At 36.2% G+C, this 19,280-nt stretch overlaps 1 protein-coding gene across 1 annotated transcript in view; it reads right to left on the bottom strand.

The window, feature by feature from the left end:
- LOC108966489 overlaps positions 1-19,280 on the bottom strand; it is a 128,916-nt gene that overhangs the window by 26,104 nt on the left and 83,532 nt on the right. The window contains exon 2 of the mRNA XM_018929422.1: positions 8,409-8,767. Coding sequence (XP_018784967.1) covers positions 8,409-8,767 — 359 coding nt within the window. The remainder of the gene's footprint in view (positions 1-8,408; positions 8,768-19,280) is intronic.

The following is a 19,280-nucleotide window of genomic DNA, read 5'->3' as shown; positions in this document are numbered from 1 at the left end:
ACGCTGAACGGCGCCGCTTATGGAAGAGGATTTGCGCGGAAATCCTGCGCTTACCACATAAGTGAACCGTCATACACATCGAGTACTCGTTACTTATTCCAATTTTTCTCGCACACTAATTTATTCATTGCTTTTCGCGAAAAAAAATGTGGAGAAACAAGATGGGGAAAAATGGAAATTGTATGTGTTATGGGAATAGGTGGACATAGTGTAGATCTCGGACCCTGTGGGAAAAAAATTATACAGTGCAATTTTCGGATTGTGCAGTAACCGAAACTATAGTTTTTAATGTAAGTAATGAAATCTTTCATATCCTGCTGGCTTCCAATTAAATTACTCAAAGTAAGTACTGCTCAGAAGTGCAGCTCCCTTTAGATAGGTCAGAGCGGCTATATTGGCTTTAAGTTCGCTGAATGTGCGCTCACAACTATTCAAAGAGTGCACGACCTCATTAGCAAAAACTTCAAATTTCTTCCATATTAGACTTGTTTAGGCGTCTTGACACAGTGAAATTGCTAGGGAGTGCATCTTTTCCTGAGTTTCATCCGATTGAAAGCTAGTCGTTTTCCGATGTCTTCTTGCGTTCTGGTGTTGGATATTTGGTCCACAAGTGAACTCATCAAGCGATGGTTAACAACAAGGATTCTGGGCCAGAGTGAACTGTCCTAGAAACTACTGGTACATAGCGAATCCAATCTCGTCGCAATTGTTTGTCTTCTGACTTCACATTTACCACTTCACTTACACCCGGTTATAGAGGAAGGCGAGGTGGAGACATCTTGTCATTTTCTCCTCCATTGCTCGGCTTTTGTCAGACTGAGTTTGAAGGTATTGAGGTAGACACACTTTGGACAACCAAGCGAAGTGTTTAGGCCTAAATAAATTTATTGTAAGCTTAAAATGCTTCGTCGATCTGTAAATACCTGGTTATCTATTTAAGGGATATTAAGGGATTAAGGAATAACCTTATCGAGGCATATCTCGGTTTAAAATTTTACAAATTAAAATTGATTGATTCTATGAATGAAAGGTTGCGAACCAAAACCAATATAAATGTATTTCCGCCGTTGTGCTCATGACTACCACAAAGTCAATCGTGGCTTGCAAACTCTGCAGATTTAAAATTTAAATTCAAATGTTAGATATCAGGAAGCTTCCGTTCCGGAACTTGTAAAACATCTAATGGCTTTTTGACAAGAAAAGTTGTATCATTATTAGCGATAAGTGGTGTGGAACCCTCTGTTTTTCAGTTAAATTTAGACTTCACAGTAAAAAAAGAAAACTTGGACAAAATTCTATGAAAACTTGAAGTAAAATAATTCCAAACGGGTATTGCAACAGACCTCGCTGGACAACAACGGACGTGCACGTACTTGAACAACATTATGAATTCACTTACACATGTGTGTGTTTATGTAATGGAACGCTTGTGTGTGCACTGTATTTGCCTCGTTGTCTCTAATCTGTGGTCATAAATAATACGCTTAATATCTGTGCAACTTTCATAGGAACTGTCCGATGTGTGGTCGAGTAGCAAGCAGCCGCATCAGCAATACGGAAACAACAACAAGCGAACCAACAAATAGGAAAGACTACAACCAAGGCGATTGCTGTTTGAAGTGCATTGATGCTGCTGATGTTGCTTTTCTCGGGATGTGAAGTCATGGCGATGCTCCTAATGCGGAGAGTTGGCATTGAAGATCGTTATGAAGCGCAGTACAAAGCTGGCGGGCAGACACAATGCAGAAGACATCTCTGGTCAGAAATTACATATATACATGTATGCATGTGAGTAAGTGACTCTATGTAAATATTTACATGCCCTATAGGAAATGGGCGGTAGATTGTGTGACCTTGAAATAATAATTTTCGAAATGTTTTTCATATAAAGCTAGAAAAATTATTTGCACTTAAGTGAAATGTAAATTGTAAAATGTAGATTGGAATACTATATGTGTATAACAAATATACTATTTCAACATGGCTTTTGAAATACCATAGGCGTTTCGCCAGCTCTTTGAATCAAAGCTGAGAACTCAACCTTAAATTATTTCGCTTTAAAAAATGGCAACTCAGAATTTCCAAAGCACTGACCCCCAAATTTTTATCTCAGAATTCTCCTTACAATTTATGGCGTAAGGAATTTTGATATATGCTTAGTATAGATGTACAATTTCTCAGACTTTTTAGGTACTTTTTAATCAGTATTTTCCACCAGGAATCTTGTTATAAATAGACAACTCTGTGCCTTTGATTCACGCATTATGATTCTTTAGTCATTACTTATTGCGATATGCTACATACATATTCATATAGGGCATATCGTCTCTTGTAAGTGTTAATTTCAGTTGTTGATACCAAACAGGCACTTGTTTCGCTTTAAAAACTTTACTGTCCCAGGCTCTAATTAGGTCTAATTTCGCAGTAATTGTAGAGGCTCAGATACAAGCGACCAGAAGTGATCGCTACAGTGGAGAACGCATGAAGTGGAATAACCTATTATTTATTATTATTGAATTGGACATTAGCTGAGATATTTAAAAAAAATTTTACCCAATTTATTTTTTCTTATTTTAGCGATGAATCGAAAATGCAACAGAGTTTTCTACACTGAAACTTTCGGGATCAATATCCCTGATTTACGAAAATTATATAGAAGAAAGGAGGAGCCCCGATGCGTCAAGGCAAAAAACACAATAAATATTTAGAAACATTGCTTTCTGGAACATACCTAAAGGGTCACATGGGTTTCCTCGGGTAAAAACAGGCTTTTTTCAACAATTTTTTTTAACATACAAAATGGAATATTGTATTAGAATTTTTTACAAACATACACTACATAATAAGAAAAAAATTATGAAATTTTCGGAAGGAAATATTTTAAACTCGGCCATTTTGATGTAATTTCCGGTGTCCCCTCGAGAAAAGATGCGTCCGCGTTAGCAGGATAACTCTGTCCAGGATCATTTAAAACGAAAAGATATGTGTTTTATGTAAAACCTTAACTCTGAACTGGGAGGAAAAAAACTGAGATTTTTACAAAGAAATTAAAATTTTAGTGAAACGTTTTGCGACATTTTTTTTTCAAATTGTTGTAATCGAAAAAAAATCCTTCATCTAAGTCTTTAAAAATTTTATCTCAAAGGCCTGTATAAAATTTCACGAAGATCGGTTGAGTAGTATTTGAGAAATCTTGCCAAACGATTTCGAGAAAAACGTGTTTAAAGATGGCTCACTTAGTCTAGCTAACCTCAGGAGCACAAGTTCTCAAGGCAGTATCTCCGAAACTTTACGACAATTTTCTAAAAGTGTTGTAGAATTTAATAAGATAATCAAAAATTTGAGTTTTTGAAACCCGTAAACCTATGTAACCCCTTAAAATGTGGCCGTAAACCCCCGACTGTTGTTTAAGAAAAAGCCATGTATGAGTGGTTTTATATAATATATTGAAGCGATTTTCAGGATATAATTTTGATCTCTCTAAACTCGTCCGTTATTTATGATTTATCTAATTCTGTTTATAACTGAACTTCTCTACCTATTTGTCACATTCACCTTAATATTTTCGAGCAAGTAAGAGAGTAACAAAAGCCGCTTGACTAATGGATATTATGGAATTTATTTATCAAAAATATATTGAATGCTTTGACATTGTCTGCAGATGATTGATATCAGAAAAAATCCTAACTTTTTAAAATTTATTTCTATCGAGATTTGTTAAACGATCCACCGAGAACTCTATATATGTATTTTTAATATTTTTGGCTACAGCGACTACCAAACAAAGTTCATTTTGTATCTTTATTTTTATACAACACTGTTCATGAATACATTATATGTACGTACATTTTTTATAACATATGAAAGATATAAGCACATATGGTAAGTAACTTCAAGAGTAGATGTGAATACAGCTTTACAACACACAAAATATTCTAATTTTTATAACTTAGCCGGTGGCCAATTTGCAGAAACTAAAGCCAAATTGTCTGATTATTTTGCCTAAGTGACCAAAAGCCTGATTCGTTGGCTGGTGGGTTGATTGGTTAACCGGCTGGTTAGATGTTTGTATGTTTGGATGTTCGGACGGTTTCGGTTACGTCTACCAAGCTGCCTGCTACGCTAACTTGCTTGAGGCGTGAAATTTCCACTTAAATGTTGGCCAGACCATACGCTCGTCTATGCAGCAGTACCCAGCAGTTGGCATGTATAAGTAAATATGTATATATAAATATGTATAATGCATGCGGCATATCATTTGAAAGCATCACGACAACTTGTGCGCCGCCGCTTATGCTGCTACAATTCAATTCAAACACTTGTGCCATATTTACTTTGTGCTTTATTTTTGTTTATCTAACACCAAAGTCCATTGGGGCATTGGATGAGTAAACAAATTAGGACTCAGCTTGAAATAAATTCCGAAAAATCAATTCTTTAGCGAATGTGTGTTGTGCTACTGTTGGCCTATACGTGTGCTCACACACATACACACACTCAATATGGTTGGCAGTTCTGTTAAGCAAATGCGCACGGATTGACTTTCACCATCGAGGCATCGAGCGGTGAGTGGTGGTTCATAGCTTTTAATTTCTGCCATATTTCTTCAGTTACGATAGTGACACGATGTCTTCTAACTCTTCAATTGACAGTATTTGAATATATGTATGTATGTATGTATGTATGTGTTCGCCATGAAATGTGTCTATCATTGGTGCCATTAGCGTTGCCACAGTGTGTTGCCTTGCAGCTGAGAATATCACCTATCTAGCCGATGGTCTGACTTTTAATCCTTTTCGCATTTACGCATTACGTTAGTTAAAAGCCTTTCAATGAGCCTCTCGCTACTAATGACCAACGCAGCTAATGCCAGTTAAAGAAAACGTAAACATGCAGCGGCAGGCGTAAACATGCTCCACCATTCATGTTTAATCCCATAACTTTCGTATCGGGTTATACCCATGCCCATATACAATTGTGTTCACATATCTACTTTACGACCGCGACAAATTAAAAGCACTACTTGGCCTAGCGAGCTTTGTGTGCTATGGTGAGCTTGGTTACGACCACTCACACGGTCGTAATGAAATGCGCTGAAGGAGCTGTGTTCTTGAACTGTTGCCTCTTAAATAACATTATTACGCATTGGCGACATTTATGTGCAAATGTTTTATCGCAACGCTTGGCGCAGCCTAATAGCGAGTTGCGGTCGCTCTAGCAGACATACATACATATAAGTATTTAGTATATATGTATGTAGTTGGAAGAAGTATTCATGGCGGGTACTCAAAAGATTAAGGACTCGTTCGATACTCGCGCATGTTATGGGAATCATGTTTGTGTATAAAGTTTTGTTGTTTTTTTTTTCTGACTCTCTAGCATAAAAGTTGTCATTGGTCTAATGGCGCACAGGATTAAAACTATTATGTTCTCGGTAATAAATAGGCGGCGTAATAGGAGAACTTAAGTGTTGTTAAGGTTACGAAAATGCGCCTGCTTGTTTGCTTAGCTGAACGCCAATTTGGATAAAATTTAGCATTAACAAGGAAAATTATGTATTTTCTGAGCTTCAAGCTTAGCACAGGAAATTTATAACTTCTAATTTACCACCTAGAATAGCAAGTGTTATGGCTATTTTTTGAATAAATATTTAGCGACAGCGTTCTGTGCTCTTGGAAATTCAATAAGACTTGGCAAAGTCATTGAGCGACCCTGAAGTTTCTTTTGAGTTAGTTAGTTAATTAGTTAAAATRCTATGGCTTACATTTCTCCCTTCTTCGCCTATCACAAGTATTATCAACAAATTTGTAAATATTCAATACGATGGTCAGTGGCATACTATATTTTGTGCTAAAAGTGTATTCTTAACGCTAGATAATATTGCTTAGTGGCTGCACTTAATTTAATCGAGGTGTCTGAAAATATTTGAAATTTTCGAACACGGTCTGATAACGAAGAACAAGTTAGTAACGGTTCCATTAAGGGTTTTTTTCATCTTCTACTTCCTTATTGACGTATACACCTCTTACGAAGCTATAGTCGAGTTAAAAGGCTTTCTAGCACACGAAAAATCTAAAATACCATATATATTTAGCACATCAGTATTCTACATATATTGATAAAGCAAATCAACGGATATTAGTTGAAATTATTTTCCTTACTAATTGGTCAACAACTTCATTTAAAAAGCCAGTTGAAGAGGCTGTTCGAAAAGACCGTTATTAAATCACCTCCGAGTTGATTGTTGAGTGTAATTTAGGTGCAAGGTGAAATTGGTTGAACCACAAAAGCAGTGGATCTAAATCAAAAGTTGAAACTCCAAGTTTTTGCTCCCGAATTTACTATAGAACCAAATTAAGCAGCTCGTAGTAGTTCGATACGATTTCAGTTAAAGTAACCCAACATGGCTTCGGTTAAATTGTTTTGCGAAAGAAATAAATGCAACATCGTGTCAGTTTAAGATTAGGGTCTCATCACACTAAGAATTGAGCTAAGATTCCCAGCCTAAGATGGCAGACTGTCTTTGATTACTATGCCAAATATGAGCATGATCTGTCAACCACTTTATTTTTTTTTTTAACAGGGTTAAATCTCCGGAATAACAACCATTGGCCGGATAAAATGTTGAAAAAGGCTTACGGTGATTCAGCTTTATAAAAAGGACAAACACTTAAGAGTCTCACAAAGCTATCAAAGACCGTCGAGAGATCGTTGAAGACATGTCTCGTTTTGGATTCTATTCCATTCCAGCTGATGAAAACATAGAAAAATGAAGGATATGGTACTTGAAAGTTGTTAGGCAAGTGTTAGAGAGATGACAAGAGAGCTCGACATCTCTGGCGAGTCCGTTTGAATGATTTTGGTGGATGTATTACTTATATGAAACACGTTCTTGCTCGACTCATCCCGATGAAGCTGAATTCCGATCCCACATTCATGGAGAGCATTATAACTGCCGATGAGACATGGGTTTAAGAGTTTCAATACTTTGGTTCAATACCTGTAAGAAGTTCTGCTGCCAACGCGGGGGTACCTCATTTTCTGAGGGACTGCTGTAAATGCCGTCGTAATGGTGAAGCTTTGAATATTTTCCTTTGAAAATTTGACAAAGATTTTGCAAAATACGTGTCTTAGGGATAATACAAATTTCGACTAAAACATTTAATTTTTGATATGAGCAAAAAATTATGGAAACAGGCCGTTTTTGCACTGATCATCTGAGTATGAATTACTTGTATTGTCATATAAATAATGTCAAAAATTCGTATAAGGCTTTAATCAAAAAGCCCAAGAGGGAATTGAAAATATTATATAATGTATGAACAAATTTAAAACTTACAAATATAATTAGTAATAATTATCAAATGAAAACTCTATCTCATATTTTAAAACGTCAATATCTTTGGTCCACACAAGAGAAAGAAAGTTGAAGAATTTAACACACTAAACGCAATTCCACGTAACTTAACGTTCTATTTTAACACTTCTATGGGATTCTGAAAAACGTCGAAGTGTGATAAGCTTAACAAAACTTCTCTATTGGTCAGGCGTTTGAGTAGTCAATCGAAATTGAGAAGAAAAACTAGTAATCCCCAACATCCTTATTACGCCAATTTATTAAGTAAATTTCCCACAAAAAGCCTGTGCAAACATTTGTACATTTATATGTGTATCTATATCTGTAAATAAGCATGCCGTCTTTGTATGAAATATTAACTTCATATTCACAACGCTTGTGAACTTGTCTTGCTAATAAATTGCAGACATTTATATGAAATGGGGAAAAACATTAGCTCTAACGCACTGCCGTTTTTCACCTACAATACTACCAATGAAATATGCAATGCCGTTAGCACAGACACACACACCAGTGCACATATGTTTCCACGCTTAAGAGTGGCTTACAAACTTTTCAATCAAGTTAAGAACATGACCATTTCCAATACAAAAAGTCCGCAGAGATTACAACATTCGAATTACAAACAGCCGGTACGAGCGACATGACAGCCGATTTAGAAGACAACGTCAAACGTTGTGAGCGTTTGCAACACATACAATCGCACCTCAAATGCTTTAAAATGGCAAAAACGGGTGAGTTCCGTACACGGAATGCAGAAACTACCAATTTAGCCGCCATATTGTATATATATATTCATACGTTCATATGCGTTCTGGCGAGTGTGTGTGTGTGTGAGATGGCGACTTTTTAGAAGTGGCAAACCGTTAGGAGCCAGAGCGGTTTTTGGACGCGAGCGAATATGTGAAAATGAGTGGAGCTCAGTCCATCTAAGACACTTTATTTTACTTACTCAAATTACAAAGCCACAAACATGCTTATGTATACCGTATATGTGTGCATATATGTATGTATATTTCAAGTTAGAAAAATATCTGATATTGCAACTCACCAATCTTATTTCAATTTCAGCATCAATTCTGGTGCGCATCTTACGATTCGTTTTGCCAAAGACGGGCGTACAAACCAGTTCATCGAATTCGCCAGCGCTCATGCCATCCAGCAGCGGTGCACAATCCGCGTTGGCGGCATCGCCGCACACCATCGCCCCATCAGCCGATGTAAAGGAGCGTGGCGAATGCGGTGAATGGTAGGCGAGAGCGGCCGGTGTTGGTCTAACGAGGGCCGCCTCCTCATACAGTATACGAACACTGGGCGGACGTGTGGTGGCGGTAAAGAGCTCCTTGCGAATCGACTTGTCGCACTCGAAATGCGTTTTACGCTGCGCGAAAGTTAAGAGGTCGCTCTCAGCTGGAAGTAGAAAGGTAAGAAAAGAAAAAATTAGGTTAATAATATTGCAAGGAAATATGATATGTATGTTAGCGAAAATCGCTTAGTTTATTGATTAAAATAATAAATTTTTAATAAAAATGGCAAAAATGCGGTGGAAAGTTCAACTGCAGCTTTAAAATATACGAAAAGCAACGTGGTTCCTGAAAAATTTCCTAAGATATTTTGTCAATTAAAAAACTTTTTCATACAAAGACTTCAGTTTGGTAAATTTGTTTGACAGCAGAGACAATAATTTATGACAGATTTCATAAACATTATTACAAACTTGGTGGTAAACTTCATATAAAAATTTCAGAGTAAAAAACATTTAGAAAGAAAATAAAATTTATTTGCATGTGTTCAATAATATTTTCTAATGCTCAGACTGTGTAAACTATTTTTGGTCGAATCATATCGCTACTTGAAATCGAAGCCATTACAACGCAACGCTTTTTCTCTCGAATACGCACATTTCTCATACGAACTGCTCTACTTATATACAAGATCAATATATATGGTTCTTTGGACACATAAATATACCCCAATGCCAGATGTTCAATTTTATTTCGAAATACGATTATCAATTAAAAAGGTGCGCAGAATAAAAAATGGAAAAATTAATCTAAAAATAAAGCTATGTAGCTCAGTGTATAGGTGGCTTACTATATACTGATTTGTTTATGCAATATTTTTGCGTTTTTTCACAAACAAATTCAACGATTTACATATTTATGGCGTTTAAGACACACTTTTTTGAATCAAACAAAGGACGATTTATGATGCAGCAATAAAAATCACTGCTTAAAATCAATTTCATTCAGATATACAAACATATCTACACCCAACCGTGGTCAAATATGTACACAAAAGGGCATTGCGGTTATTACGACGCTCCGTCTTCAACATTTATCCGTTTACATTCTCACATACAAGCAGACATTTCAAGAATTATTGCCGCACATTTAATTGACTGGGAAACGATTGTGGGAATGACTTTTGAATTGCGGAGTAAATTTGCATTTTGCACACTTCATATGAGAATTCCAGATCAATTACAAGCAGTCGGCAAGCAATTTCAAGGCGTTTATGGACTTTAATTTAAATGGCTGATGGCAGGTTATTTTTATTTGCAATCAATTATATTACTTGAAAATGTCATGTTAATTTTAAATTTTTATTTTGAATATATATAAGTAGATATAAAGATAAAATATCCAAATTCCATTATTTGAACTCTCAGTTAGTTTTGAAAAGCTTCTTAAAACTAAAATATAGAAACTGAATAATTTAAAAATCCTACTAAAAAGTTAAAGCTGTCATGAGAAAGAAGCAAACACCCAGTATTATGAAGAAACAAAAAACACCAAGTTTACAGTAGTAATAAATACAGACATAACCTGGACACACCAAAGGTCGCAGTTGATCGCATCGCACTACCGGAGAGCTAGCAAAACCAGCCGCCAATGGGCAATCAGAGCCAAGCAAAGCAACGCCTCATATTGAGCACTGACTGTCTGATTGTTGCGTGAGACCAACAGTCGGACAGTCATGCAGTTGGGCGGGGCAGCAACAAAATATGCACGGACAAACTGCTATCAGCCTATGTTGCCTCGGCTAGTGTGAACAAAGTCATACGATCGGCCAACGAAGTACACGTTGTGACATGTGTCGGCATGCTCCACCGACTGTCTAGAGCCGTTGGCGTAATTTTATGGAGCCATTACATTTGGCAATTGCACGAAGCTCGCACCACACAACGTTTATTTAGAAACATGCAGACTAACACTCGCAGTAGTAGCCCCATTAATGACGGGCCACTGTGCGGCTGCCTGTTCTCCAACGCTGGTCGGCAGCATCATCATCATCACAATTTCGTCGCGCACTTAATATAATTTCAATTTTCAATTTCAAGTTCGCCATGTCGAGGATACTGTGAATTTCCACATATAGATGCATATGTATAGTATGTTTATACATATGTACATATACATATGTGTTTGTATATTTGTGCTTGAATATTTTTTAAATCGCGAGTGATGGGTGTGTCGTACTCGAAAGTTGACTATGTGCATAAAGCATTTACTTATATACAGAATAAAATTTATGCAATAAGAAAGAGAAATGAGTGGCGATGGCTTAAACATATTTTTGTTGCTATGGTTTGAAGAAATTACGTCAGAAACTCTTCTATAACTTACTAAAAGAATAGTAGTTATAAACGTATGAACTAGTAGGGTCTCCAGATCGCTTTCAGAAAGTAGAAATTTAATATTTTTATATTTCAGCACCTGGTGGATATTATTTTAAAAGAGAAAAGATTTTAACTTCGCTTACACTGCGATAATATTCTTATGGGTATTTATGGGTTAGTTTCTCAGCTACATGATATAGTATTCCGCTTTCGGTGGTTCTAATAAATGCGCAGTTTCTTAAGGAAAAAAGGATCTGCGTAAATTTTTTTACAACGATATCTCCATAACTAACAGACTAGTTCACGTATATAAAAGGAAACGGACGTAACTAAATCAACTGAGTTTGTGGTGTTACAAACTCCGTGGCTCTATGGTTAAACAAATAATTAATGTAAAGAAATATATTTAGATAGATAGATTGATTTTTCARTTTATGATACTGCCTACGGCTTGGTTGGCCTGCTTGTGGATGATTTAATTCCTAGCTTTTCACTTCAGGTGGTGCTGATCATGTATGGATATACTATATGCTTGGTAGGTGCTCTAGATTGAATAGAAGAAGTAAAAATCAGCGCAGGACCGATGGAACAAAATAATAGATGAAATTCAAAACAAGTAAGGAAGAGCTAAGTTCGGGTGTCACCGAACATTTTATACTCTCGCATGATAAAGTGATAATCGAGATTTCAGGCGTGGTTGTGAACCGATTTCACCCATATTTGGANTGTGGGCGTGGCAGTGGGCCGATTTTGCCCATCTTCGAACTTAACCTTCTTATGGAGCCAAGAAATACGTGTACCAAGTTTCATCATGATATCTCTATTTTTACTCAAGTTACAGCTTGCACGGACGGACGGACAGACGGACAGACATACATCCGGATTTCAACTCTACTCGTCACCCCGATCACTTTGATACATATAACCCTATATCTGACTCTTTTAGTTTTAGGACTTACAAACAACCGTTATGTGAACAAAACTATAATACTCTCTTTAGCAGCGAGAGTATAATTAAGAAAATTTCGATTCTTCATAGAGCAATATTTACTTTTTATTTCCATTGGTTCCAAGTTGAGTTATTTGATTCTTTGCTTCACTACCTAACGGGGAGATTAACAACTTTGAAACATGTTTTACCGATTTTTGTTTTCATGCCTTCTATTATAGGTGTTTAGACGTAATTCTGTTAGAAATGCCGACTTTTACAATATTTCTATGAATAGATTTTCACGTAAAATCGGCGAACGCTATTTGACTTAATCGAAGAGAAGATACTTAGTTGCAATTAGGAAAACTATGAGCCGATACTCTTTCTGAGACCGCAACCCAAGACCGTCTGAGTAGCATTTCAATACGAATAAGAAATTAAACAAAATAACATTTCACTATATTAAACACATCTTGAATAGTCTAATCCTCTAATAGATAACTTAGTTCTCTTTCTATTGCCCGACACCAATTAAATTTTTCTCACAACTGTTATAAAAGATTTTTTTTTTAAATACCATATATGCTACATATAAATATTTAGAAATAGGTACAGACATATAAACAAATTTGTGTACATGACTTTGCTATTTATTTTTAGGTATTCTTCTTTAAAGTGAATTTTACTTTGCTTTTTCGTAAATTGCAGCATTTGTTTATGGTGAATTTTAATTTATTGCAATTTTGAAGATTAACGCGTTTTCAATAGAAATAAAAACATACAGGAAATGTAAGTTTAGAGCAATGAGGAAAACGCTCAACACTTTTTTATTTTTTGGATATTATAAACGGAAGGTGCTATTCCTATTTTTTCTCTCAAACTATGCCAGTAAATTTGTAAATAAAATAATTTCGCTTTGCCGAAATCCAAATACAGTCGCAAATTTGGCAAAATAAGCTTCAATTCAACAAGAAATTATTAAAAATAAATATTAGCGACAAACGAGTAATGTCGAGAATCAAAAATATATTTTCAGAGAAAAGCAGCAACACAGTTTTAAAGTCAATTTATAACAGCGGGTTGTTCGTTTCGTTACTTTCCGCTTTTGTGATTTTTTTCCTCATATGGTTAAATAGGTCGAAAAATCGTTCAAGACATTCTTCGCTCTAGACGATCTTCGACCTGTTCGATCACGTACAAAAATGCTTGAAAAAATTAAAAAAATGAAGGATTTGGTGCTTGAAAATCGTCAGCCAAGAGTTAGAAAGATTGTAAGAAAGGTCGACATTTCTCGTGAATGATTTTGATGGATATTTTGGGTATGATACGCGTTCCTGCTCGACTCACCCCGATAAAGCTGAGAGCAGCGAGTTATGGCTGTGACCGAATTTAAAGCCAAAAGGACAATGAATACCATCGATCAACCACAGTATTCACCAGACTTGGCTCCGTGTAATTTTTTCTTGAGCCCCAAACTAAAACTGTCGCTCCATGGAACGTGTTTTCAGTCGATTGAAGAGATAAAACAAAATTCGCTGAAGGAGCTGAAGGCCATTTCCAAAAGTGCTTATGAAAACGCTTTCGAGTACTGGAAAAAACTGGTGACAAAATAAATTTTGATGAATAAATAAAAAATTTGCGTTTTATTTAGATTTTCCGGGTTCTTTTTTGTTACAAAGATTTCTCCAGTTTTTGCTTCCCAGCAGTTTAATCGCATATACTCATACTGTCTTCAATTAACAATCAAAATGTCTACAAACCGCCAATTTGGCGAACTATTAACTTTATATGGCATAAATATCTTTCAAAAAATCAAAGCATAATCATTTATAGCGGTCAGGCGCCGTCACGCAGCGTGAACGTTGAAAGTTTTACAAAATAAATCGCGCTGACGCGGCAAGCGTGCAAAGCACAGGAAAAGCAATAGGAAAATATGGAAATACATGCTTATGTAAATCGGTGGACTTGCATGTTTACACATATATACATACATATGCACATATAATATAAATGTATTCAAATTATGCGTTTGTGTACATGTGCATTTTTTTTGTGCTTTTAACGCTGACACTTGTTGCCTGTTGCTGACGCAGCGTTCGCAATATCGCCAACTCGTTGCCAACAATTTACCGCTGTGCGCAATTATCAATTACAAATACCGCTGCAGCGCAATTCGCCGGCAAATAACAACAACGAAAAGTAAACAAATCAAAGCACAGTGCAGTTAGAGTCAAGGCTAGTGCTGCTCTTGTTGCTATTTTATTGTTATATCGCGCTTTATTGCCATTTATTTAGCGTTTTTTGTTGTTGTTATTGTCACCACGTTTCACAGTTGTGCATGCAAATAGTCAGTGTGGTGAGCATGTGCAATGTGCGCCGTCGCCGCTGACTCAGACAGGTTGGATCGGTGCTTGGCAAACACACATGTGAATGTTTGTATGTACACACTACTACACATTACTACTGTGTGGTGTCCGAAAGAATTTGCCGCCGAAAAAACAAATTGAAATTAAAAATAAATAAAACTAATGCAATTGCACCATAAATGGTTGAATGCGCAAAAATAAACGCAGAAAAAATGAATGAAATGCGAAAAGCGGGGTTTAACAACCTCAAAGTGTTGGCAGCACATGGTAGCACGCTCCCAGTAAATTCAGTTCTTTTATGCCCAAATAAATTTGCAAGAGAATGTATGGCAGTATATTATATTATCCTTTTAAAGAAAATCATGCTTTTGGTTAAGTTTGACGCTGAGCGTCAGAAGCTTTGGGAATTTTTTCTTTTCACTTTTAAGTTTTTTTAAGGAGTTACATGGGTTTAAAAGTTTCAAAAAAACCGTTTTTTTATTATTGTCTTATTAAATTCTACAAGACCTCTAGAACATTGTCCTAAATTTTCAAGTTGATACGAGTAATAGTTTCGGAGATACAGCATTGTGAACTTATGTGCTCGACGTTAGCTAAGCTAAACGCGTTTCTCTCGAAACTGTGTTTTTGAAGTCGGTTGGCAATGTTTCTCGAGAACTACTCAACCGATCTTCATAAAATTTTACATAGTTCAAAGACCCACAATTCTGAAAGACATGGACGAGAGATTTTTTTGAAAAACAAAAAACAAAAAACAATTTCACCGAAATTTTAATTTTTTTGTAAAAATGCCTGCCAAAAATTCAATTTTAAGGTTTATTCCTTCGTCCAAGTTCTATGTTACGGTTTTAACTTAAGCAAGTGTTTTTGCACTTTAGATGATACTGTAAGGAGTTATCCTGCCAGCGCGGGTGCATCTTTTTTCCGATGGGTCACCTGAAATGGCGTCGCAATGGCCGGGTTTAAAATATTTTTTCCAAAAATTTCAGTATTTGTAAGTTAATAGTGTATGTTTGTAATAATAAAAAATTCTAATAAAATATTTAATATTTTATATGAGAAAAAAATTGTTTAAAAAATACTATTTTTTACCCGAGGAAACACATGTATCCCTTTGAGAAAGAGCCGTTAAAATATAAGCAAGCAGAGAAATGGCTATAAAATGGGTTCGAACTCTGCTAACTTGTATTTAATTGGGTTCAAGTCCATGCTATATAGGCCTTGGAAAATTGCTACAATTAATATTGACCATTTCTCGAAAATTTTAAATGCCCACCAACATAAAAACTTAACAGCTAATTAATCAATGCATTCATAATTTCCCACATTTCAACAACGCGGCTGTATGTCGCAACAATGTCAAAACATTCACTTGAAATCATTCATTGAGCGGCAATATGCATATGAAAACGTATGTATGTGTATGGCCAACAATTGGCACTCGCCAACCGATAACGGCAGTGGCACTGAAATTGATGGCGCATACCGATGGCGACTCCGGCGATGACAGCCAAGCCAAGTTGCATGCAACAACGCCACATTTTCGGAAAATGTTTGCGCAACGACTGCATACATATGGTATGTAGTGCTGTGGGGACAGTTGTGTGCATAAATTTGTGCTTACAACATTACAGCCACAAGCCGACAAGCGGAGCCATATCAATAATTCAAATGTGAAGCGTTCCAGGAGTCTGGTGCGAAAACGCAAAATTTATTTATTTTCGTTAGATTTTCGAAGTTTTCGTCAACTACACACACACACACACACACACACGTATAGTTACTTACAGCTTGTGTGTAAATACCGCCATTGACGGGAAGTGGTGTGGTAGCAGTTGATTGCCATAAAATTTAGAGTACATGGTTGCATGGTGTTTGTAAACTATGCTTGAACTGACGATTGGTGGCTTGGCGTGGCTGGTATGTTGGCTTCACATCAGATATCGCTTGCAGTCGTTGATACATATTCGTTTTTTTATGTGTGGCGCATGCAACAAATAGAAAATGTATTGTGGCACAAAATGGTGACGAGTTAACAAGCTGGCGGGTTAAATGGCAGCAAGAGCTGTGATTGAGGTGACACATTTGTCACTTTGCTGCAGCTTACAGTATTTTCTATCGCAAATTTAATATTGATTTTGGATACTTTTGGTATTTTGAGTGGAATCAGCTGGAGTTGCCTTCTAATTTATTGATTTTGTAAGACTGATTGAAATAATGATTACACATTATTAAATTATGGGTTTCGGCACGTTAGAGAGATATGAAAAAAACAAGAATCTCTAAAACTTTGAACATGTCTGAGGAAATTGCAATGAATATATAACGTATGATCAAATTTAACCCGAACTGACCAAAGAAAATTTATACCTTTTGTTAAGAGTCTAGCATTGACACCCTTCATTCGCAAAAAATTACCGAAAATGTTGAAATTTATAAATTTATAAGAGATGGTGAGATTCTCTGCTAACTCTCGGATGAGATGAGATTCCAGATGATTTTCTAGAACTTTTTTTTTTAATCGCAAAGAATATATACTGTCTAATCAAATTTAACAAAGACTAATACAAAAATTTCGAAAATTTCCGTGTTTGCAAAAGAGTCAGGTCTTTCGGTACGATTCCGAATTTTCATATCCAAAACATTAACCAAAATATTTCGAACCGATTCCTTACATGTTGATTTTCTCTGCTGTCTCTCGGTTGCCAACACGATGATTTTCTAGCACTGGTTCTGTAAAGTTTTCATTGTTATTGTAATTAACAGAGTTGGACAGACCAAAAAAATATACTTTCATTAAAAAAACACCATAATTTTTTAGTCGTTTATGATGAACCTTTTTACAGCGTGGATTTTTGTAGAACGACAATTGCCTTGGAGGGATATTTTTTCGATGTAATAATTTCGGTTAATTGTTATCCTAAAATAATATATGTATATAACAGAACCAATTACCATTTCAATTTACAATACGAAAATTTGTTTTGCTTATTGTAACCATTAAATTTTAATTAAACAACCCACATAAACGCTGAGACTCACACACACACACATACACACACACACATAAATTTCTATAAATCCGTCTAAGTTACACATACAAATGCGCACGATCATTGGCAGCATACTAAGCGAAGCGCATTACCAACCCAGTTGCTATTGTCATTGTGGCCACAGGCATAATTCAGAGCAAACAACGCGCTTGGCCAAAGAGGAGATGGCACAGCCGAGCGCTATTGACTTGGCTGGCTGCTGATGTTGGCACTCAAAGTCATCAGCGTCACCATCAGCAACATTGTCGTTGCCATTGTTGTTGTTGTTGCTGTTGCAACCAATTGCCTTTGCGGTTGTTAGCATTGACGCTGCCAATAACGATGACTATGCCAATGTTGTTACAGCTAACGGTGGCTGCTGCTGCAGCAGCTGAGGAGACGGTTATGGACAAGCCACAACAGCCGCAGGTCACAACAATGCCAATATTACTTGCACACACCGCCAGCCACACCACACCGACAACCAGTTAGCTGGTTGGGTGCGAATGCCGTGTATGCGACAAAAAACAAAAACTTTTGCAGCGGTGAAACAACAACAATGAGTACTTCATAGTTAGTTGGTAATGCCTGACAATCATGCAATTTAGTGCATACATGCATTTTATACTACAATATATTGTGCAGCGATGATGAGTTAGTATGCGGCATCAGTTGATGATGAGAATAACAACAGCAACAGCATCAGACTGTGACCATATATTGCACGTATGACACATTGGGGATAAGAAGTAGACGCTGCGTTTAAATGCTGTCTCTGCAAAGATATATGCATGTGTGTGTGATCGTGGCTATATGCAGCATGCAACGTTCAATGCATTTGTCGTGGCAAATATGGTAAGCACTTCGTTGCAGCAACCATGGCATGTCCAATGTTTGAGTGGTTGCGTGAGCTCTTGGTTTAAGTATTATAACCCGGTAGAAATTTAAGTCCATTAACAAAAAGCTGATTATATCTGTATTACAAAAGCAAAATAAATGAGGATTTTTTTGTTTTAATTTAAAAGCAATAATTTTAGTTAAAATTTGTTACTTGTCGTTTAGTGTTGAGAATAGTCAAGATTTCTAATTGTTACCTGGTTAGCATATTAGAGAAGTTTCCTCAAACACAATAGGTTTAATGGTGGTGTAGGAGTTACATGGGTTTATAGGCTTCGAAAAATCGAGTTTTTTATTGTCTTATTAAACTCTACAACATCTTTAGAATATTGTTCTAAATTTTCAAGCCGATTCAAGTAATAGTTTCGGAGATACAGTCTTGAGAACTTGTGCACTCGAGGCTAGCTCGGCTAAGTGTGCCGTCTTTAAACGCGTCTTTCTTGAAATTATGTTTTTGTAATTGGTTGGCAAGATTTCTCCAGAACTACACAATCAATCTTCATGAAAATTCACACAGGTTTTTGAACTACAATTCTTAAAGACTTGGACCAAGAATTTTTTTTGCGATTACAAGTATTTGAAAAAAATTTCACGTATTTTTCCACTTCATCTTTTTTCCGAAGGTTCAGCGCAAATACCGTCGCAATGGCCGAGTTGAAAATATTTTTTTCCAAAAATTTCAGAATTTCTTTGTTAATAGAGTATGTTTGTAAGGAAAAAAAATTTTAATAAAATATTTAATTTTTTTATATGAGAAAAAAATGTTGAAAAAAAGCTGTTTTTTACTCGAGGAAACCCATGTTACACCTTAATAATGCATAATATATGACTATAGCGCTGCTGTCAATCGACTAATACACTTCCAAAACAGGGTAGTTGCAGCTGCGGTCGCTGGAATTTTCGTCATTAACGCAACTTAGTACTTCTAACATACATATATATTAATAACATATATTCAAGTTCRTGTTTGTGTGTGTGTGGACGCATGTCCGTTGACTGCAATGAAAATGTCATAAATTGCAGCCAAGTTAAGCGTTTCGCATCGAACCAATTGTATTGAACACATTGTTTGCTG

This window comes from Bactrocera latifrons, unplaced genomic scaffold (assembly GCF_001853355.1).
Source record: "Bactrocera latifrons isolate USDA-ARS-PBARC rearing strain unplaced genomic scaffold, ASM185335v1 scaffold_10, whole genome shotgun sequence".
NCBI lineage: Eukaryota > Metazoa > Arthropoda > Insecta > Diptera > Tephritidae > Bactrocera > Bactrocera latifrons.
The sequence above is the reverse complement of the archived record's forward strand: the minus strand, read 5'-3'. Positions and strand labels throughout refer to the sequence as shown.